The 24,297-nt window shown below is 42.7% G+C and overlaps 1 protein-coding gene across 6 annotated transcripts in view; it reads right to left on the bottom strand.

Annotated features, from left to right (window-relative positions):
• The window catches only part of FYN (FYN proto-oncogene, Src family tyrosine kinase), a 181,288-nt gene that overhangs the window by 26,246 nt on the left and 130,745 nt on the right, over positions 1-24,297 (bottom strand). For 4 of the 6 annotated variants that reach the window (XM_050789058.1, XM_050789059.1, XM_050789057.1 and 1 more), the window contains 7 exons: positions 20,254-20,352; positions 16,317-16,420; positions 15,199-15,348; positions 12,391-12,555; positions 8,579-8,758; positions 6,959-7,035; positions 6,708-6,861 (listed from right to left, as the gene is read on the bottom strand). In XM_050789058.1, coding sequence (XP_050645015.1) covers positions 6,708-6,861; positions 6,959-7,035; positions 8,579-8,758; positions 12,391-12,555; positions 15,199-15,348; positions 16,317-16,420; positions 20,254-20,352 — 929 coding nt within the window. Of the gene's footprint in view, positions 1-6,707; positions 6,862-6,958; positions 7,036-8,578; positions 8,759-11,815; positions 11,972-12,390; positions 12,556-15,198; positions 15,349-16,316; positions 16,421-20,253; positions 20,353-24,297 lie in introns of all 6 variants that reach the window. The other 2 variants (XM_050789061.1, XM_050789062.1) reach the window with 2 other exon arrangements.

Below are 24,297 nucleotides of genomic sequence, written 5' to 3'. Positions count from 1 at the left end.
TTATTCGCAGGGAAGCCATACAACAATTCTATGATATAGAAACTATTATTATCCCTGTTTTAAGAGGAGGAAATAAAAGCTCAGAGAGGTTAAGCAACTTGTTCAAGGTCTCACAGTGAATTAGCAGCAATGCTAGGTTTTATACCAAGACACTTTGATTTCATGGGTCATGCTCTTAACCAATCCAGGCCCTGCCATCTTTGGGAGGGGACTGAGGTGTACATGTGAAGAAGAAAAGAGGTCAAGCTATAAAAAGAAGAAGAAGAAGAAGAAAAAACCTAAAATAGAACAAAACAAAAAAACACCAAAGTGTTGTGGGGAGGAGTTGGAAGAAGTGAAGAATACCAACAACTTTTACTAATTATCTTCTTGAATTCTTACAATCACCTTAAAGGTAACCAACACCAATCTTATTTTATGATGAGAAAGGTGAGGCTCAGAGAGGCCAGAGCTTATGCTCTAGGAATACGGTGTCAGGATTTGAACACAAGCTTATCTAGCTGCAAAGCTCCTGTGCTTCCCATCACTCCAAAGACAATCTTGGAGTGTGCAAGGAATATTAATGCAATAAACAACCCTTTCTGGAGGTTCCTGCAGCCACAACAGCATTTGATTCCCAGAGAGAGCCATGCACATTGCTGAGAGACAACAGGAGAGCACGTCTCAGAAGAGTGTGGAGGGGCTGGTAACCTTGGTTATTTCCATTGCTGTAAACAAATATTTATTAACTACTACTATGTGCTCTGTGTCTACAAGGGCCCGCTGCTAGTCTTTAAACTAAATCACTTCTGTAGAGAAGCAGTAAGAGCGGCTCCACAGATACTCGGGAGAACTGCTCCAGCCGTGCTCAGGCAGCGTGTGCGTGCTCAGGCAGCGTGTGTGTGCTCAGGCAGTATGTGTGCTCATGTGTGCTTGTGTTGATGTGTGTATGCACATGCATCGGTGAAAATGCTGAGAAGGGCCATCTGATATTCAGACTTCACAAGATTAAAAACAAGAGAGGCAGCTCAGAGGCAGGGATAGTTCCCAACAGAGAATGCAAACACAAGAAAACAGGCAAGCTGGCCAGAGACAAGGACAGCGGACGCGTGACTCCCAGCTGTGTCTGGGGTGGAGGGGCCCTTGGAGCATGCAGGTATATCAAAGTGGTGATTGCCCAGATCCATTGACTGGCCCAGGCTATAAAATAAGGAGATAGTATTTTTTTCTGGAAAGACTGATTTTTTTCTCTATTGATTACTAATAGTGATTCTCTTTAAAAACTTTATAGACTGTTTTCAAGGAAAATGTATGTCAAATACAAAAAGTTGAGGTTATAAGGATGATTTTTACATTTCACAACTCTCAAAGAACTTTTATAGATAGCCCATGTAAGTTCCACACTAATGATGTGAGGTGATCATTTTTATTATCACCATTTTACAAATGATAAAAATGAGGCTCAAAGAGCTGAAATAACTGGCCTGTGGACACCAGGCTTGTAAGCGACAGAGCTGATTCAAAGCCAGGGACCCTAACGTCCAACCTCTGGTTCCTCAGTCTCAATAGGCTGCCTCACTAGCAGCTTAGAGGGAAGAACAATGCTGGCAAGTGACACACTGAGTGTGTATTCTCCTTTTTAAAAATATGTCCACAAAATCTGTTAGGGAGTAACTGCAATTGCTAACCTAGGTTTGCCCTGTGACTAGCAATTCCACTGGAGAACACAGCCCAGAGAGACGAGGACATGTGTGTACCACCACAGCACCCTTATTTATAATAGTTCCAGTTTGGAAATGACCCCACATGTTCAGCAACAGTAGAATGGAGGCTCTGTGATGTATTGTACAGCGGAATACTACCCAGCCACGAAGAGAACTGCTGTTCCATGCAGCAATATGGAAGAATCTCACAGACATAAGAATGGGAAAGAAACCAGACACAAGAGTAATACTACAGGATTCATGTCTGTGATGTTCATTTACAGGCAAAACTTACCAATCTATGGTGAAAAGAGTGGAAAAAAGGCTATTTGTGGGGGTGGTTACTGACTGGGAGTGGGAATAAGAGGTCTTCTGGGGTGCTGGAAGTATTCTGTCTCTTTATCTTCGGGGTGGATTCAGGGGCATACGTGTATGTAAAAACTCATCGGGCTGCACACTTCAGATTTGTTCATTTTACTGTATGTGTGTTACAGCTCAATAAAGAATAAAAAGGTATCCACAAAAGGAAGTTATGCTTACACACAGCCACGTCTGTCTGAACTTGTTAGGTTTAAATCAACATTAGTCGGCACTGAAAGCTCATGAAGAAAAAACTAGAGTCTGCAGAGAATTTTCCCACTGCTTCTCATCTGCTTGTGTGATCTCTGAAGGAAGTGATGGCCGGAGGGGCTGTGAACTTCCAGAAGCAAGGCTTGTGACATCCGCCTATGTCGGGGGTCACAGGAGACAGGTGTGGTATGGAAGTGTACGGACAAGAAGATGGACAGTAGCTCCTTGTGGTGCCTGTGGTGAGCTCTGGAATGATTCCGGGAGGAAGATGCGGTGCTAGGGTAGGGAGGCAGCCGTGACTAGACCTTAGGGGACGGCTGGAAGGCTGAGGGCCCAGCTGTGGCAATGAGACCCAGTGAGGGCACCCCAGCTCATTTGTCTGGGCTTGGAGGACCACCACAACCATCTCAAGCTTAATAGATAAAAACCCAAATGTATCCTCTTTCTTGAAGGTAAGATCTTCCCAAGTCACTCATTTCTGTTATTGGTAATGCCATTCTCATGATCACCTGCATTTGACTACTTGGGAATTATCTTTGATTTTTCTCTCCCTTTCCTGAATAGTGTTTCAGACTTTCCATTGTATCTACAATCCATTCACTCATTTGTTTATTCCCCAAGAACTTAGTGTTGTACCAGATATACCAATAGTAACAAGCAACATTTATCACTATGTGCTGGGTACCCTGTTAAGCACTTTACATGCATTGTTTCACTTAATCTTTGCAAAAATGCACACAGCAGACAAAATGTCTTTCCATTTTACAGATGAGTAAACTGAGGTATGCAAAAGTTAAATAACTTGCCTAAGGCCCCAGATCGTCAGGTGGTACAGCTGGATATCAAACCTGGTTCCATCTGATTTCAACAATGCCCCACGTGTTCCTCCTCATGCTTGCTGACTGTCCTGTGCAGTCTTAGGCTTCTTGATATCGGTAGCTCCTAATAAAGTCCCTTTCATTGACAAGGCACTCAAATAACTGATGTTGGCATTATTTAGAGACTCTGATTGGGCAGAATTTAGCAAAGTGTTTATAACTAAAGAAAAACCATCTGCTGTAACTGAGTGAGATGTCCAGGTAATAGAGAATAAGCAATCTCTCCAAATTTCTAGTTGCTTCTAGAGTGCTGTCAGTGGAAGGCCATCCTCACAGGCTCAGGGCCTGGCCTTGACCTCCTCCCTGACATGGGCTGCTGCTCAGTCCTGGGTAGCTGGGGCGGTGGGAAGCAAGGAGCACAGGAAGGACTGTGGAACCCGGCTCCACACTCCAATTCTGCGTGTGCCCTATGCAATGCCACCTCATCTGCCCAAGGGGTGACAGATATTTCAGTGCTCCCTGAGATGGGAAACTCACAACTGTTTTGAAAACAACTGTCATTCATGGTCCTAAAATATCTGTGTTTGGCGCATGTTTCCGAATGCCGCCTGCATTCTCATAATCAAGATGCAGCATGGCTGTGGCCTGTGGGTAACATAAAACCCGACTTGCAAATATTATTAGGCACGCGGACCAGCTGTCTGGAGGAGCTGATTAATTCCCCGCAGAAACTTCAGCACGCAGCACACATGCCATCTGCAGAGTACACCAGCAGATACACACCAGGCCCTTTCTGCCTCGTAAAGCGGCCGGGGCAGGGTGGGCCCTCGGAAGGAATGTGATAAACAGCTGGGTTGTCCCCGTGCTGGAAAAGGAAGGTCTCTCCAATTCCCTCACACAGGCACACTAGAAGGTGCTCCTTAAAAACAGCCCCATAAAATACAGGGGAAAGGGGATGCATGGCTAATCCTCTCCAGCCTGATTTTCAGTTGTTTTTAACACCGACTTGATGAGCAGCAGGCAGCATAACTTAGGATGGTAGATGCAACAGGGCCAGCCATATCTGGATTCAAATCCTGGCTCTGCTCTTTTACTAGCTGTGTGACTTTGTAGAAGTTAGTTAACCCCTCTGAGTCTATTCCTATTGTTGCCCTGTCTGGTCCTCACGTTTCCCCTCCGGCCTGGTACCTGGAAGGTATTTGATAAATGGCTCTGCCACTTCCTACCCCTCTGCTGCAGGACAGCATTTCTTTTATTCTCCTTGGACATCCTGGGACCCCCCCGCAAGCTTCGCTTTCCCCCTGCCCAGTTCAGTTCTCCAGTTCACTTACTTCTTCCTTCTTTCTTTCCAGTGTTTGGCATGGATTTGAAGGTGTTTGGAAAAGGGAGGAAAGAAGAAAAATGTTTGAAGAAGGAAGGATGGGACCCTAGATTTGGAAATTAAGTAAGGAAATGCAGTACCAAGGCTACAAGGTTGGCCTTTTGAAAGGGGCTCTGATGGCACCTGGGGACACGATGGTGGAGCTGGGCAGCCGGCAGAAGGGCAATCAGGACAGCTAATGCAGAGGAACAGTTCGGGGCCAGGCTGAGGGCAGCAGCCTGATGGGAGGGGAATCAGCGAGGGTGCCAATCACCCAGGGCCACAGCCTGAGGAGCCTCACTCCAGTGAGTAAGGTGTGGACTAAACCCCCAGGCCCTGTTAACACTGTTAACAGCACCCCTGCCTGTGTCCTCTGGCTCCTGGCCTGGCAACCTTCTCATTTACCCACGGTTCATGAGCATTAACCACAAACCCCAGAGAGTCCAAAGTCCAGGAAAAGGGGAAAAACTCAACTCACACACAGAAGGGTGAGCACACGGCTCTATTCTAGCCCTTTCCTTAATCAAATATTCATGTCTCACAACCTTCGCCCACTCTCCTTCCAAGTCTAAGGAGCTGGATCTGACAGACTTGCCTCAGGATAAAGTCCCTCATTCAGGGCAAGTCTCAGATCCACTGGCACTCAGGTCCTCTCGGCTCCCTCGCCTCAAAATCACATGCACATTCCTCTCTGGACGGCCAGTGCCAATCAAAGCTGCAGCGCGCCTTTGATTAGAGATACAGCATGCCATCTGGCCCAGCACTGGGGGTGTATGTGTGTGTATAACACACGGGCAAGCTTGCTGTGTGGGCATTTGGCTCCAGGACAAGAACTGCCACGTGTTGGGGAAATTCAAATAGCTGAGCTGTCTGACCGACATGTAATTCAGCATTTGGACAGTATCGGTAGCAGCCAGGGTCTTAGTTTAACATTTTTCCTCATCACTTGAGACTGCTAAGAATGCTTCCATTCTTAGAGTCAAATGAAGGGAGAGGATAATTGGCAAGAAATGAAAGAATCAAGAGGAGGAGGAACAAGGGCAAGAGAAGGAGGAGAAAGAGAAAGAGAAAGAGAAAGAAAAGGACTCCAGAGGTGGCCATTATGAAATGCAGTAGAAAGCACCACCCTGTAATACATTCCAGTCACTGCTCGGCTTTGCTTGGGATGACTAGGCTTTGGTTAAAAATACCAACAATGAAAGTTCCCCCCTGCTCCAGTTATAAACATTATGTTCTACATGAGGAGCCTATATTCGATTGCAAACTGCATACTTAGTCCCACAATTTTACCTGGTGACCACTTTGTAAGTATCCAGAAACAAAGAAAATATTCCTAAAAACTCCTTTCTAGTATCTGGTGCTCTAATAGCACCCGAAAAGCCGCCTCACTGGAATGGCTGCTGAATTGATATATTTCACTTAAAGGCTAATTGATAGAAATTTTTGCAGAGGGTGGGATGAAGGGGATGATGAAAGGAGGTGGAGATTTTCGAGGAACTATGCTGTTACCATCTATAGTCTTTCTAACTCCTCTCTCCACTCTCCCTCTCCCTGCTCTGGACCCATAAGGATTCATCCCTGAGTTCCTGTGACCTGTACTTCTGGTTGGGTCTGGTAGAAGACCTGGAAGTGGGCTAAAGAGTGGGGTTGGGTATGAGTCCCCAGATCCATTCCTGCCATCTCTCTCTACTGAGGAGGCCCTCTCTGTGCAGTGGCCTATTCTGACTTCTTGTGCCCACTTCTCTGCCCCCTTGCCTTTGAGGCTTTGGTTCTGTTGCTGTTACAGGCTCCGAGATACTGCACCATGCTCTGTTGGCTTTCTGAAACCCTGCCTATACCTTTGTAAAAAACTCATTTCTTAACTTCTCTAATTTGAACATGCCTTCTGCTTTCTGCTAGGACACAGACTGATTGAACGATGAACTAAAACTTGACGATCCCTTGGCTTTCCCCAGCCTTCTTTCTCCAAAACCAGAGTATCCTAGGCCTAGATGCTGTGAGGAGACCAGCATGAGCCAAGAGGACCACAGCAGCAAATACCAATACCCACCCACCCACCCACCAAAAACCAATATCTCATTCCTCCACTCGGCCCACAACAGTCTCCCACCTGCAGAGCTGTCAAATTCCTGCCAGATCAAGGAGTCCAAACCCAGCTGACGAATGACATTTCAGGTATTTTCTGAAGGAAGGGAAGGTAAGGAGGAAGGAAGGGCCATGCGGTAAGTGACTGTTCTCATGGCTGTGATCACGAGCCATTGTCATTCAAGTGCCCACCTTGTCTTGCTGTGTACTCATTGTCTTCGATCAATCGGGCCAATCCGAAATCAGCAATCTTGCATATGAGTCCATTCCCCACTAGAATGTTTGCTGATCGCAGATCTCTATGGATATAATTCATGCGCTCGATGTAAGCCATTCCTGCAGCCACCTGTGGAAACCCAGGGAACAGGACATGTTACACCATGACCCAATGTACTTACACGTCATTAAACCTATGGCACATCAAGTTACCCTGCAGGGCTTACCTGTGCTGCCATGTCCACAAGATTTGGTAATTTCAGAGCTCTTCCTTCTCCATCTTTTAAGAAATCCAGTAAACTTCCTATGAACAAAACATAAAATCATTTCAATTTACTTTGAAAGATAATTCCCAATGGAGAGCTGTATTTGGTTTTCTTATTAAAAGTAATAAGGTAGTCAAATGGAATAATGCCATCCATGGGGGGGGAAGATTTATATAAAAAAGCAGGGTAGAAAAAAGTATATGCATGGAGAAGTAACAGTTTTACCTTTTAAAAACAAACAGCATTAATTCCATTTCTAGGAATAACAATATATATTTGATAAAACTAGAAGAAATGGGACTCAATCTCCCTTTATGTCATAAAGAGGAACCTATGAAGAACCGCACCTCTTCAATCCCATTCTCCAATCACCCCTGCACAAAGAATGGACGTGGGGAAAATACAGCCCAGCTGAGTGGTCCAAAGCTGTGGTCTTGGGACTAGCAGCTACAACAACACAAGGGAACTTGTTAGATACGCAAATTCTCAGGTCCCATCCCAGATCGAGGAAATCAGAAACTTTGAAGGTTGGATCCAGAAACTTGGGTTTCAAGAAGCCCTACAGGTGATTCTAATAATACAAGGTAAAGTCTGAGACTCAGTAGCTTAGCTTATTTACAGATTTTGAATCAAGAAAAGACAATCTGAAGAATATGGGCGGGGCAGATGGTTCCCCTTAATTAGATCATAGCCAGCCAAGCCTTAAATCAGACATCTGAAACAAAACATTGGAAGCTTCAGAGCCACTAGTATAACACAACAAGGCAGGGATAATCATTTGCAGAAGGTGGAGGCTTATGATGGTCATCAGTGATATTTTATGCTTTAATCACAAAGTTATTTACAAAATAACCCTGGATACAAAGGACAAAAAACAGTTTGCCAGAAAAAAAATTTCCATTATATTTTAAAAGAAAGTACATGGAAAAGAAGAATTACACTGGTATCCTCTGATGTACAATGTATTGCCTTTCAAGACTGTTTCTTGTTTGGTTCATCTATTTTTCCAAAACAAAATGATCTCTGGTCTTATCCCCAACAATGCTGGTTTGATTAGAAAGACAGAGGGGTTGTGGGGGAGAGAATGTGAGAATAAATGTGGTCTGTGAAAGCATGTAATTCATCATCTGACTAAGAAGAGAGCTGGAAAAAAATAAGATGTTCAAATGATGGAGACTAAACTTAGCTTAGAGAGCAGTGTCTGATATTAATTGTTTAGCCCTGCCAAAAGGAAATGCAACAAAAGCTACTACATTCAAAATAACAGCAAACTATCATAACCCTCTGTACCACCTGATATTAAAAATGAATGTTTTAATTATGGAGAGGAGCTTGAATTTCTGACACACATAACATGTAAAAGGCATTTGGCATTTCACAAGGATTTGGGGCGGGGCAAACTCAAGGTTGGTATGTTTTTAAAAATGTTTTCATTGATGAGTGCATTAACTGGTGGTTCCTAATGGGAATACTTGACCCAGGCAGAAACTAGAAAAGAAGCGAGTAGGAAGCCTCCATTTCTCTCCCTCCAACAACCCCTTAAGGCACTGTATGCTGGAGAGAGGAGAGGCTTTGCCCAACCTTTATTCATATACTCGGTGACGATGTAGATGGGCTCCTCAGACACCACTGCGTAGAGCTGGACCAGCTTGTCGTGCTTCAGCTTCTTCATGATCTGCGCTTCCTCAAGGAATGATTCGGGGGACATTGTGCCTGGTTTGAGAGTCTTTATGGCTACTTTTGTGTTTCCATTCCAGGTACCTACAAACATCCCAGAACATGAAGTCAAACCAAAGATCTTCTTTTGATGGAAAAAGAGGGTTTTGACCACCAGCTATTTGCATAAAATTAGATTTTAAATTTAAAACACTTAATACAGTTTTTGTTGAACAAAGACATTCAACTGCAAGGACTCTGTCAAGTATTTTAACAGAAAAAAATGTGTTTCTTTGTGGGGATGGCAAGGATGGCTATATTAAGATTTATAATTCATTAAAATGTTTTAAAATTTTGAATATATACCACTCTGGCTTTTTTTGGTGCAGTCATATGATTACACATTTATACCAAAAGCTCTGGACCGCTGTTTACAGTGATGAAAGTCCAGGGCTTGGAACAGGCCTGGCCATCTAATAGCTGTCCCTTAGGGAGCACAGTGGACATGGAAGAAATTAGATTATTTAAGTTTATGGGGTGTGCCATTTAAAAATATGGCACCACATAAGGATGTCTGGAAATTACCTTTAGACTTTCAATGTCTGCAATGGACAAGTTACTTGACTGAATCCTTGTACAGGTGTGCTGAGCGTGCTGATAAGCACTGGCAAGGAGCTCATAGTCTGCTTGCCAGTACTTCAACCAGGTAAGGCAAATTCCTCAGCTTTACTGATGGCTAGCCACAAGAACAATGGCTTCCATCAGCTAGGTAGACAGGGGAAATTAAACAGCAGCTGAGAGGGAACAGAGATATTTAAATTTAGCATGTTAAAGAAAACCTAGCAAATCTGAAGGCAAGGCCTGGATTATGATTGTCATCAGTTAACCTCATCTGTAAAATACAGGAATGGAATTGGATTATCTTTTGGGTCTCTTTCAGCCCAGCATTAAAAAAACAAACCCACACCTAGGTTCCATGTGTATTCCATTATTAGACCTGTGTTGTTGAGGAATAACTGTATAAAGGGGAAACAATCTGCTAATTTAGATTATTTTCTATTTGTAAAAGAAGACTGCTTTAAATTAAGATTTTTATATTTAATATAACTGACTTTGGAATTTAAGGATTCTGTAAATTGGAGTTCTTATTATCCTGTTAAAGACATGTTCATACAATTACAACATGCAACCTACAAAATATAAATTATGAAAAAACAAGTGGCTTAAAGAAAAGTTCATTTAAACTTCATAAAATATCTGCCCACTAAGCATTCACGGGAAATTTGGTGATTTATAGGTGATCTTTGCTATTTAAGACTCAGCACCCAACATTTTAAATACATTAAAATCTTCCTCTGTAATGCAAACCTCATTAATTGCATAGACACCCATCCCAATTCTGCTGGGCATGTCATCTTGTGTTTATTGGGAAACAAAATGTGAACAGGATATGTCATGATTTAAAGTTGATATCTGTAAAATTTGAAAACAAATTTTCTTACAGGGTCCAATTCTCCATGATTGTGTGAGTAATTTGACTAATATCCTCTATTATTAGAGGGTGAATGAGGAAGAAGGAGGTCATATATTTTATGATACTTGAAATAAAGTCCAGAGAGAGATGGACACAATAATGTGGATTTATTAAACTAGCTAACTCACACATATATATGTGTATGTCTGTCTATTACCTATTTATCCACCTACTTACCTACATATATCTTTGTAGTACTTATCACTTGCTGGGCTATATGTTTTAAGTGCTTTAACTGTATTAACTCTTTTTTTTTTTTTTCTTGAGACGGAGTTTCGCTTTTATTGCCCAGGCTGGAGTGCAATGGCACTATCTCTACTCACCGTAACCTCTGCCTCCCAGGTTCAAGCGATTCTCCTGCCTCAGCCTCCCGAGTAGCTGGGATTACAGGCATGTGCCACCATGCCCAGCTAATTTTGCATTTTTAGTAGAGGCAGGGTTTCTCCATGTTGGTCAGGCTGGTCTCGAACTCCTGACCTCAGGTGATCCACCTGCCTTGGCATCCCAAAGTGCTGGGATTACAGGCATGAGCCACTGCGCCCGGCCACCTGTATTAACTCTTTTAATGCAGACTACACCTAAAGATCTGTACCCACACATAGCAAAGGGTACTGATCAATACTGTTTTGAATGAGTTCTGAGGAAGGAAGATGGAGGATTCCATAAGTATCAATATTGTTTCACTGAAACAGGTTTTTGAGTGGGGCCTAAATCCATGAATTGTTTCTAAGCAAAGCTGCAACTGACCCAAAAGGGCTATAAAAGAAATTACAAAGGCCCAGTGCAGCTAGCCTTATCAATGACAATCAAATAAAGAGAAGTATGTATGTCTACTGAGTATCTACTATCTGCAAGGGACTTTAAACATATTAACCCATGTAATCCTAAAAATGATCCTATAAAATAAGTACATTCTGGCCGGGCATGGTGGCTCACGCCTGTAATCCCAGCACTTTGGGAGGACGAGGCGGGCAGATCACCAGGTCAAGAGATCGAGACCATCCTGGCCAACATGGTGAAATCCCGCCTCTACTAAAAATACAAAAAATTAGCCGGGCATGGTGGCAGGCACCTGTAATCCCAGCTACTTGGGAGGCTGAGGCAGGAGAATTGCTTGAACCCGGGAGGCGGAGGTTGCAGTGAGCTGATATCACGCCATTGCACTCCAGCCTAGCGACAGAGCAAGACTCCATCTCAACAACAACAAAAAAGTATCATTCCAATTTTACAGAAGAAAAAACTGAGGCTTAAAGGAGTTAAATATGCCCTTATTTATGGTTAATTAGCTAGTAAGGATTCAAACCCAGGCCCATTGAGCAAAATGCCCACGGTCTTTCTTATGGCTGCCCATATACAGTATCTTACCTTCCCATTTCTTAGGAAGAGGAAACACCAGATTCGTAGTGTACTGGTTTCCTGTTCTGCGGGTGCCTTAATTAACCACATGAAGTAGGACAGATGAGCACAGCAAGGTATCAGCATATTCTGAAAATCTGGATGGTCTGTGCCTGTCTAGTTATCCAGGTTAAGTGTCTTTGTCCCAATGGCTGTGTGTGCATTTTTGTTCAAAACCATCATTTTAATCGGCTTTGAGATGCAGCCAAAACAAAATGTGCCCTCTGCCTTACCAAGCCACACTTCAGCGAAACACCCCTGACCCAGCTTCTTCTCCAGACACAACGAACGACGTGCAACTTCCCAAGCATCTTTAGCCAATCCAGAAGTTTGTGGGGTACAACTTGATGCAATCACAGTTAAGTTAAAACACAAACCATCAGCTTTCTCTACAGGAAAGGGAATTAATAAAGAAAACACAGTCCTTATAATCCATAATTACGCATGCACTAGGAAAGATGGAAGGTGACTTGCCCGTTAGGACGATACTTAACAAATATTTACTTTTGGAAATGAAGGGCAAGACATTTTATGGCAGCTGGAACATTCCTTGGACCATTTGCTGGTTTATGAATTGAGAGTCATGTAATAGTACAACTTGAGCCATTTGCCAGTTTTGCCCACTTACTATCTTTTTTTTTTTAGAAATTCCAGAATGTTAAAAGCAAAATTGAAATTATTATTCCCCACTATTAGGAATTCAAAGTTTCTTCCCGGTCACACAGTCTTTATTTTCACCTTCCATCTTTGGTGTTTGGGATTTCCCAAACGGGGAAGCTAATAATAGAGTAATTGAGTCTCAGCATACCCATCCATACTTCCCCAAACTGCCCATTTCCCAGTCTCTTGATCAACTGCAGGGATTCTCGAGGGATTTCCCAGACATCTTTGGTTTTGACAGACAGATCGGTAAGCCTTGGCATCCCTTTGTGACAGGGAACTACTAGGCGGCAGCAGAGACCTGCAGCTCTCTCTGATGGAGCAGGGCAGGGGCAGGAGAGGGAGAGAAGAGCAGAACACATGTAATGACAACACTCCTAAGTGTAAACCCACACGAGCGGCGCACAGTGCTCCTCAAACAGTGCTACACCAGCAGACGACCACACACACTGTGGAACACCAGCAGCACACAGCGCTACACCAGCAGACGACCACACACACGGTGGAAGATCAGATGCCACACACAGAAACATTTTCATTGGAGGTAGAATAGAGGACGTTTTAAATTTAGACTACTCCATAAGCCCAGGTCCGATACAGTCTATACATAGATATACACACAGGCTGCTTTGGTTTCTGTACTCACTGAGTAAGAAAAACATTTTCAGCTCAATGTGCTCATAACATGTTTTTGGGAATGCTGAAAACATCCTTACTAATTTCAAAAAGTGGTTTTGGATTAAAGAATGTCAACATGACTGTTCCTCCCCACCTTTAGTATCTAGATTACCCAGGGGATTAGGGATCTGTCTACATGACTATAGTTAAAATTATAACTTTAGTGGAGGATTCTTCTACAGAACATTAAACTGTCATAAACTAGTAAGGCTGAAGATTATAAGTGATGGGGAAAAAAAAGAAGTCACTTTTTTTAGTGATTTCTTTGGCTTTCTAACTGATTCCATTCCACCAAGTCAGATACTCCTGGGCTGCTGCTTTGATATTTTCCATTAAAAAAAACAAAAAAAAAAAAAAAAAAAAACTACCTTTTACCAGTCTTCAATGTATAATTTAGGTGTCTGGTTTGAAAGGAGAAAGAATGGAAACTAAAATTCACAGAAATTCAAGATGTGAAAAAAATGTATTCTTTACAAAAAAAAAAGGGAAAAGTAGTTATCACTCGGAGGTTTTTTTCTCTTTGTCTTCTTTCTTTCTTTCTCTTCTTTTTTAAAAAGAATATAACCTTTTAGAGTCTGGCAGTGCTAAGGAGAACATTTTAAATGCCAAGTAAAAATCAGTCAGGCGAAAAAAGGTAACAAAGAATAAGAAATCAGGGAGTGACAAAAGCTGACAGAGCCTGCCCTGGGAGGCGGACAGACCCCCGCTCCCTCCCGCTCCCTCCCGGCAGTCCCCGGAACCAGGGAAAGCAGATGTGCTGCTGGGCTGTAACTTGCTTTTTACTCCTTTCTTTTTGATGGAATCAGGCTCTGAGATGTTTAGGTAGGAAATTATTTATGTGTCAATATTTCAAAGGCATTTTATTGTGTGAGAGAGAAAGAGGGAAGAGGGAAAGCCAATATAAAAACAAGCCTAATGTGAGATGGATTTTTTTCCCCAAGATTAAAAAAAGTGTCTATTGTTCACATCTCCTCCTTCCTTCCAGCTCTACAATGTTATTAAGGTGCCCTTTCGAACACAGTATTTTCAAATGATCCAAACCCTGGGGATCCTGCTGATGTTTGGCTGTAATGAAATATATTTCAGCATTTGAAAAATCCTTACAACATGCAGGCATTTTGAGTATATCACTTAAGCTCAGGGAGATATTCTGTTCCGTTTCTCCCAAATGTTTCATTAGAATCCACATAAACCAAGTTAGCCAATGCCATAATCAACTAGTACTGCAAGTGCTGTGAATATGTTCTATTGTTCATTAGTGCCAGGGATCAACAGACATTTCTTATTGTCATTTTTGAAAGATTGCTTTTTCATGCCAAAAATTATACATACATATTTCAATGATTGTGCACAGAGCAATAGTAGAGGAAAATCGTATACTATCTTTTGAGTCTTGCCTTTGTCCTGGAGAACAATAGAAAATGGAGAAATGGGTCACACGAAAAAAAAACCTCTAGGCTTAATAGGATATAGACATGTGTCTGTACATGTGCACCTATAACTACAGGCACATGTGAACATGTATTATATAGTGGTATATAATACTTGCTAATCTAGGAAAGAAAGCAATCATTTTAACAATTGCACATAAAACCACAGTCTTTGATAAAATGTATAAACTGCACACCTAATATTTATATGTTTTCAGAAACAACAAAATAATGGTGATATCTGGGTGTTAGGGCAGAGACTGATGTGCGTTTTAAAAGTTTAATTTAACACAAGACGATGTAATAGATCTAAGAGCTGTGGGTCGTGTAAGTCTAAGTCTAGTTAGGAAACAGCAGTATTGGTGGGGAACATGATAAATGGCTTGCATGAGAATGAAATGTACGTGCAGCTATTCCTGCAATAGTGCTGAGTGTAAAGTGATGGTGGAAAGCCAGTATTCCTTGTAGGAGTCCCCATGTAAGCGCCCTCCGAGAGACTCCTTCCTCATATGCAATGCAGGGGGAATGGGAAAAGACAACTTGAAGTATTTTAGGATGAAGATAAAAAGACAAACAACTTTTACAATTTAACCTATTGCTTTCTACTTGGGAAACAAAAATATTATAGGATCTTTGGACAAACATGTGGAACTAATAATAACAACTACAGCAGAACAACAGCAATAGAACCTATTCAGCCAAGTCCCACCATTAAGGGCTGGCAAAGAAAACATATTCTAGGAGTGATTTTGTACATAATTAGTTTTACCCTTTCCACTTTCCTGCTCTGGGCCTATCCACTCCCTCCAGCATCCACACGGTTAGTAGGCAGTTAGAACTCAGGTTACCTGAGTAATGTTGTACAAGCTGCTGAAGGGTTTCAAACTGGGCCCGGGTGGTAATGTAGTATCCACCGTTGTCAAGTTTGCGAATTTTATAATGTTTGACGTGGTCTCCTTTCATATCATCCCAGTCGCGGATGGAAAGTGAATAGGCACCTGGTAAACAAGCAAAGCATTAGCAGCTCCAGTCATTTAGACTATTAGCTTGCTTTTTAGGCCTCATTTTCTTGACTCTGATTAATAATTACCAAGGATACACACACACATGTACACACACACACAGCATCTCCACTCAGTAACAGGAAGAAGATGCTTCTTGATGTCCTGCAAATGTCAGAAGATATTAGCAGTAAAATAATTCTGCACTTGAGACTGAAAGCTTCCTGGATATTTTTCTTAAACACACTGCTCAGTCACCCTTGTTGTATAATACAGCGTAGACTCAATTCCGACACTCCTTCCCTCCAGGGTAGAGAGAAGGACCACGATGCACGGCTGAGTTTGCTTCCCCTGTCTTCTCTACCCAGGGGCATACTGGGAGGTAGCGGCAGCATGTGCAAAAGAAATCTAAGGCTTTTTTCTCTAGAAGTGAGCTCCAAGCTTCTGTTTTACAACACTTTCCACAGGAACAGATAATCTGGTGGATTAAGCTAGAGGCCCCTACTCTTTTCTTCCTTGACCTATCTCCTCTTGTGGGCTGTAATGAGTGGTTAAATAATGAAAAGTCCAACAGTTGGAGGAAGAGAAGTGAAGTCCTCAGTTATTTAAAAAACAAAAGGAAAGCAAAAACAACCCATATGACTGGCACCCGAGGAACTAAGAGTTTCAGAAAATCGAAATTCTAAAGGACTTCTGAAAATTCTATGATCTTGTGTGCCCGGAGCAGTAAAGCCGCCCCCAGCCTGTTTCAGGAGGAAGGTCTTGATTTGGAGCCTCTGTAGTTCTTTTGGTGCTGTCTGCAGTTCTAGAGCCTGGAGGCAGGACTGAAAACAGGACTCCACTCATAAGGCAGGGAGGATATGTGCCATTTTAAAAACCTTGTACATTAGAGATAAGCCTTTCATCCCCTCTGACTAATCCACAGATTTGAATGACAAGCCAACTTCTTCAACTCGTTATCTTACCTTTGGTGGTTTCACTCTCGCGGATAAGAAAGGTACCTCTTGGGTTTCCAAAGGACAATAGCTGTCGCTCAGCATCTTTTCGGCCAAGTTTTCCAAAGTACCACCTTTAAATGAGATCAAGGAAAGACAATACTTCGTAATAGTCATTTACAAAATGCAACAGCATAGGCTTTTTTTTTTGCCCATGAATTCCCCTCACCTCCGATTTAGTCCTTAGCCTTTCCCTGTACGTATTTTTTCTAGCTTAATTCAGTTCCTTTCCAATCTATCCTGGATTCTATCCCTAATTCATCTCTTTCACTCTTTTAAAAAAATCAGATTTGAATTGTGGGTTGTTTTCCTCCCCTCCAGACGTGACCAGAACTGGTTTGTGTTAAAACCGCCATCTGTATGCAAAAAAACCCAGAAATCTAAGACCTTGATTTGAAATGGCAACTGCATGAGACCCTCTCCACACTTATTTAAAAGACTCTAGTCTGGGCATGGTGGCTCATGCCTGTAATCCCAGCGCTTTGGGAGGCCGAGGCGGGCAGATCACCTGAGGTCAGGAGTTTGAGACCAGCCTGGCCAACATGGTGAAACCTCATCTCTACTAAAAATACAAAAATTAGCTAGGTGTGGTGGTGGGCACCTGTAATTCCAGGTACTCGGGAAGCTGAGGCAGAAGAATTGCTTGAACCTGGGAGACCCAGGTTGCAGTGAGCTGAGATCGTGCCATTGTACTCCAGCCGGGTGACAGAACAAGGCTGTGTCTCCAAAAAAAAAAAAAAAAAAAAAAAAAAAAAAAGGCCAAGCATGGTGGCTCACACCTGTAATCCCAGCAGTTTGAGAGGCCAAGGCGGGTGGATCATGAGGTCAGGAGATGGAGACAACAATCCTGGCTAACACTGTGAAACCCCGTCTCCACTAAAAATGCAAAAAATTAGCTGGGTGTGGTGGTATGAGCCTGTAACCCCAGCTACTTGGGAGACTGAGGCAGTAGGATCGCTTGAACCTGGCAGGTGGAGGTTGCAGTGAGCCAAGATCGTGCCACTGCACTCCAGCCTGGGTGACAGAGTGAGGCTCTGTCTCAAAAACAAACAAAAAAACAAAACTCTTGAATCTCTTGATATCTGAGCATTATTAACTGCTGGGAAATAACAAAACACAGCCTCAATGTATATGAAGATAATTAACAAGCATTAAAAAAAGTCAGAATAGATAGATATGATATGAATAAAGGAATAGTATTTTCAGTAACTTCCTACCTATAAGAATTCTGAGAAAAATGCCTGTGAGTACTTATTTGTATTTTGCTTTCCCCCAGGTGTGAGGACTTGGATAAGTAAAGGCATTTGCCAGCACCTGGATTGTGATCTGTGTACATCATTATCTTCTTCTTCCTCTTTTTCTGTTTTTTTCTTGAGACAGGGTCTCACTCTGTCACCCAGGCTGGAGTGCAGTGGCATAACCACAGCTCACTGCAGCCTTGACCTCCCCAGGCTCAAGCAATCTTCCAACCTCAGCCTCCTGGGACAACAGGTGCACATCATCACACCAGCTAATTAAAAAATTTTTTTTGTAGAGGCTGGGAGTGGTGGCTCATGCTTGTAATTCCAGCACTTTGGGAGGCTGAGGCAGGCAGATCACCTGAGGTCAGGAGTTCGAAACCAGCCTGGCCAACATGGTGAAACCCCAACTCTAATGAAAATATAAACAATTAGCTGGGCATGGTGGCATGTGCCTGTAATCTCAGCTATTTGGGAGGCTGGGGCATGAGAATTGCTTGAACCAGGGATGTGGAGGTGGCGGTGAGCAGAGACAGGGCCACTGCACTCTAGCCGGCGGACAGAGTCAGACTGTCTCCCTATGTTGCCCAGGATGGTCTCAAACTCCCGGGCTCAACTGATCCTCTCGCCTTGGCCTCCCAAGTGCTGGGATTACAGGAGGGAGCCATCACGGTTGGCCCTGTACATCTTTTCCTTGGCACAACTGTAAGGACTGGTTACTGTACACCTTTGAGATCTGTGCTCAGTCAATAAGCGTGCCCTTAAAATGACTTGCTGTTGCAGATATTTCAATATATTATCCCTGAACAAACTAATGATACTCTGTGCCACTTCAGGAGGCATCACATTAAGTCACCTCAAGACTTTTGTTATTTGCCTTATATCCTCCCCCTACATTCTCAAGCCTTAACCAAGCCTGGCAGTTAGTTACTATTTCAGCACTAGGTGCTGAATGAGCAGCAGGTGCTCCCCAAACCCAAGGGAGAATGCTGGAGCATTCAATTGGAATGTGTGTGTGGGAACCATTTTTAGAATATTTAACTGTGAAAGAATCCAGATTCTAAAATGAAATTTCAATTCACTATGCCTGAATATAGGTATTATGAGTTCACTGTCAAATTCTTTTGTGAATTAAGCTTCACTGAAGAAAAGAGACACGGCGTGTTAGCTCCTCAGTGAGTTTTAGAAACACCAAAATGTGCAACAATCCTTAATCTAGCACTAGGTGGTGTAAAGACTATTACGCCAATTATTTGTGAGAAACGGCTTTCTGGGTTTGTACCCATAACCCAATTAGAATGCCGTGTAAGACAGTGGTGAAAAAAGAATTGTTAGAACAATGGATTGCACCAAAACAATAGTATTTTAAGATAATAATAGTTAATTACACATGTAAAACCAAAGGCATTATTTTAAAAAATAATACTGTTTAAAAACAAAATATTTAAAAAGTTGACCATTATAAAAATAACTTAAATATATAACTGACAAATTCCCAGTTAAATCAGGGTAATGCTACATTTTGGTGGTACTTTTTATTCTGAAAGAACACAAAGATTTTTGCAAATCTGCCCTAAAATACTAATTAAAGACAAATATCTTGATTCATTGATGATGAAACACAGTCACTGGGAGAAAACAACAACTAAGAACCACTGAGTATTTGAGAGTGAGAAACAAAACAGATCCTCTTAGAGGGAATACAAGGGAATTAAAGAAGAGAACAATCCAACTGGGGATTTGGCTAGGGTGTGGAGTCTAATCCCCCTTGCGCTGCTTAAACAAATCCATGGTGAAATTAAATATCGGAGCCAAAAGTTGGGCTTGGTGACTGACTTTTCTCAACTCTCTTTCTAGAGAGGCGAGACCCAAGGTGTCAGGAGGAGGCCAAGTTCCTGCATTTGGGAAATCATGGCTCCATCTCTCCTTCCCTCAGTTCACAAGTCAGAGCTGGCAAACAGCCACTGGAAGTTCTTCCCCTTGGGAGTGCCCATGAATCCCACGGGTCAGCGGAAGGGAGAAAGGTTATCCCTCTAGATCCCTCAGCCTGCTGAACACCTTCCTAAACTGCTACCAGTTGAATAGCTGCGCCAAATAACTGCTCGTCACTATTTACTATCCAAGAAGCCAACTGAGGTTCCAAATCACTGTAGTATTTCCCAAGTTGGGAGGACACACTGTATATGAGTCACTTTTACCGGGCATAGGAGATGTCTTTTCAGCACTGTTTTAATATTTCTGATCATGCTTAGGAGAATAATCTTAGGTTAATCTTTGGCAATTACTTGCTACTCTCTCCTCTCTCTCCCCGACAGAGGGAGCAGACTGCGGGCTTAGAAACTTGGGTCGGCAATAATAAATATATGATCTAGCTAGCATTTCATATTTTTATGGCTACTTTTAATCTATGACAAGTTTTACTGGGTTTTCATTTAGGATATTGATAGAAAGTTTTCTTTCAAAATAAGTGAGCTGGCTTCAAGAAAAACATTAAGTTAATAACAGTGCAAGTATTACACAGGGTAAAAACCAGGGCAGAAAGCCTGAAAAACTCAGCCTTAATCACTGCTGTGAATTTCTTCCCCCTCCTGCCCAATGTTAAATGGCATTCTATTGTGGCAACCAACTTTTAAAATCAAGTAGTTAAGTGAAAATAAAACGAAACATACTCTTCTGCCTGGATAGAGTCAACTGGAGCCACATAATTGCTGGGAATGTAACCTGTCTCCCCAGTTGTCAAGGAGCGGGCTTCCCACCAATCTCCTTCCCTATAAAGAAAAAAGAAAAAAGAAAAGTAAATATGTTGACCATTTCAACAGCTTGCAGTTACAGACTCACTGTGGTCTGAAATGTGTAACTGTCACCTAATTATCCTGCCACCTGATTTCTCCCATCTATTCCTTTACCCTGAATTCCAACACAGCCCCCACATGAAGGTCAAAAGGTTCCAGTTCGAGTCAGCCATGAGATGAACCCATGGTTGTCTCTTGTCTTAGTCGTGAATTAAGAATGTGGGACCCTGGCCATGAGAGGTCTCCCTTGGTAGGGGGCATTTTGCTTGGTTAGTGTCCTCAACTTGGACAGAGGGAAAAGGAACCCAGCCTCAGCCGAATTAAGTAAAACATGTTAGCTGCAGATCGTCTGGGAAGGGAAGCTTGTTAGGAGGTCTGAGGCCAATCTGAGCTGCACGGTGCTGCTCCCCTACTGTAAGCACCTCTCTCTTTCAGGTTCCAATCATGACATTAAAAATGTTAACATCCTAACACTGGGAGGTTAGGAGGTCTGGTGAGCGATGAAGGCATGCTCTAAACACGTGCCTGGCTTGCTCTCAAAAAAATGGGGACACACCTCTCTACAGGTAGAATGATGAAGACTAGAGTAGGCTCGCCTTCCCCAGGCATTTTCAATCTGAGGTGATTCCATCAAATGTCCAGAGCACTGGCCTGAGGCTGATGGGCAAGTGGGGAGGGTGGGTATGGCTGCGTGTGCTCGCACACAGGAAGCACAGAAACTCGGCAAGGGAGTGAGATTTTTAGTTGTGCCACTTTGCACTGCCTTAGGCTCCATGCCACAGCACGGCAGTGTGGTATCAACCTGGGGAGCTCAGAGGAGGTGAAAGGGGAGCTTGTAGCTACTTTCATCTTAAAGCCAGTGAGTACATTAAGCAGTTCAAGTTCATCTGTTTAGATTCACACAGGGCTACCTGTGACAAACAGCAGGAATGGAGTGTGTACCTCATCCCATTAACATCGGAGAGGCAATGGCTGTGGCGCTGTGGCTCTGACATGCCTTGAGTATCTGCAGAACCTTCCAGCAGCCTGCAGTGAACGACATGACTGCCCTCGAGCAAATCAGACCTCCCAGCAAATCCGATCTCCTGGGGCTTGGCACCTTCTCTTCCTCCATTTTTGGTCCTTGGAGGCAGCAAGCGAAACTCCAGGCATTTTTTTAAAAACTCGTTTTTTTGGCTGGGTTCTGTGTCAAAGCTTTCAGCCACGCAAAAAAATGTGTTGGCTTTTGGCCATGGTAAAGATGCTCCCCAGACGGATTTAATCAGGTAGAGAAAAACCAGCCTCCACATGAAACTCGAGCCTTATTCCACAGGCCGCTCTCTCAAGCTGGACTCTGAGCAAGGTGAGCAGTGAGCAATGCCTCCAGATCGGATTTAACAGAGCAAGAGAATAAAGGTGACAAGCCAGCGCGTGCTGCGGGTGATGTTGTGGGAAGGTGTTTGGTGGCATAAGGAATAGAATAGCCCACAAAAAACCCAAGGTGCCGGCACAGGTTTTTACAACCTTATGTTTCCATCAGTTTCCTAATCTCTTTTTTTAACCCTATTACAAATCCACCAAAAGTACAGTACTCATATTCAGAAAGTTCTTTATTCATAAAATTTAGTTCATGTCTAGATTTATTCATAATCTTAAATTTAGTTCACGTCTAGATCTTTGTTAGGAAATATTTACACACACTGAAGAACATAGGTACAGCACACACGAACCCCATGAACCCACTGCCCAACTTAAGAGCTAGATCGTTACCAACTGGGTGGGATCTGCACTGTGCTGCTCCCCTACTGTAAGCACCTCTCTCAGGTTCAAATCATGACATTAAAAATGTTAATATCTTAACAGTTTGTACTGGTCTCACTTCTATGCCTTCCAAAAGGAATACATACAGTTGTAAGGATATCATCTAAGAACATATGTGGAAGTTTATTTTTTTCTTTAAACACTGTAATGTGTTTAAGGAAATGGCTTCGGAGACATAATCGTCACTTTAATATATTGACAGCATTTACTGCTCTGAAGTTCCACTAGATGGAGACATTTCATCATAAAAAGTAACAATACCCCGCTCTTCCCCCTCCACCCTCTCCCGCCCAGCCTGGGAAATGCTCCAAAATGGCGAGGAAAAAATTAAGTGCTTGTAGCAGAGGCTTATTGTTTTTTAATGCAAGATAACCTTCATCAAGTTAGTTCTAATTGAATTAAATTAAGAAAAAAAATGGCTAGCATCAATTTTAGGGTATCTGAGGATGTCAATGGGGGCGGGAAGCCAATACATTTCGCTGCAGGCTGGGACAAGCCCAGCCTTATTCAGGTGGGCTGGCATTAATGAAGTCATTTCCAATTCAAATCTAGCATTAACTATCTCATTTTGGTCTAGGCACCTAAATAGTGTAGCACAGATCAGAATGCAATTATCAGCTCATTCTAAAGTCATGAATCAAGAATCCATGATTTTCTCACTTGACCCTGTTAATCTCACAAGGGGTTTCAGCTACTCATGAGAAAGATAAAATCCTTGATTTCTCTTTTTCTAGGCTTTCCAGGGTCGTCATCTTCATCAAAGGAGACATAAGGTGACAAAGATTCAATGTTTATTATGTAGTGAACCTCACATGTTGAGCCCAGAGAGGCTGGTACAGACCCAAAATATTCATCAAGAGCCTCTGAGCAAATGAGTAAGTCATCTTTTTGATACCCTAGAAGCACCAACTCACCTATAAATAGACATACTCTATATTCATGTTGGTTTAGGAAAATAGGATCTCTACTATGTTATCTTTTATTTGTTGAGTTACTGTGGGTAATTAGCATTGTTAAAGCTGTATTTCTTTAAGCTGTTCTTATAGTTCAGATTTTTCTTTAATTTACACTTGGTGAGATATTCTTTGTTATCTTGTTCTAATTCAAATATATGATTTAAAGCCTGGCGCTGGTTTAGAATGGCTTTTAAGGTTTTATAACAGCTCTCTCTGTTCCTCTGATTTAAAGACTTGTTAAAAGATTCCGTGCCCCCACCACACTCCACACCAAGAAAAGAGCCTACCCCCAAACCCCAAAGTTGCTCACAGGCTTGTGGGCCCAGGAGCTGGCAGCCCTAGAGCCTTGGAGCCAGGGAGTAGTTATTTGCCAACAGAAGTCAGCCTTGATCTGCTCAGTAGCGTAGCATTTTTATTATAAATGCTGGATTCTTTGGAAATGTAGTCACTACCCATCTGATTTTTAGAGAGTATGTCAGTAACAGTTTTATCAAATGCTTGGGTGGGGCTCTAAACCAGGATTTTTTTTTTTTATCACAATAGAGAAAAAAACCCTGCCTGCAGCTGTGACCACTACTCCACTCTGTGTAAAACACGTATTACATTTATAGAGTCACTGTTCCTAGATGGTAAATGACTAGTCTTAAAATGTGAAAACAGGGAATACAATGGATGAACTTAAATATTTTGCAAAATGGGTTCAAATTTAATAATGTCCTAATACATGACACTGAGCTCTTACAACAGGTCAATGAAGCACCGTTGCCCCTTGCTGGGCAGCAGGAACACCGCCGCTGGGTACATACATACATGCACATCCCATGGTGTATGCTGTACTTTAACAAAGCCAGCCCTGTGGCCTCCAAAGCCACCAGGGCTCCCACCAGGGAAGGGAGTGGGAGGACACACACTAGGAGGTGTGGCAGCTGCCCTGGCAGAACAGAGCCCCATTCCTCCCTCTCCTCTGAGGACCAGAGCCAGAGGCGGGAGAGAATGGGGGAGGGGAGGAGCCACATGCCATCTGCTTCCGTATTATTGCTTTGTTTTTCCTTCACGATTTTCTCTTCCCTGTTATTACCCAGGACTTCAGGATATTGTCGTGTTACACAAACCTTATTTTTCTTTTCTATAACCTTGAGAAAGGGCATTTTAAAATTCCACTGAT

Source organism: Macaca thibetana, chromosome 4 (genome assembly GCF_024542745.1).
Source record: "Macaca thibetana thibetana isolate TM-01 chromosome 4, ASM2454274v1, whole genome shotgun sequence".
Lineage (NCBI taxonomy): Eukaryota > Metazoa > Chordata > Mammalia > Primates > Cercopithecidae > Macaca > Macaca thibetana.
The sequence above is the reverse complement of the archived record's forward strand: the minus strand, read 5'-3'. Positions and strand labels throughout refer to the sequence as shown.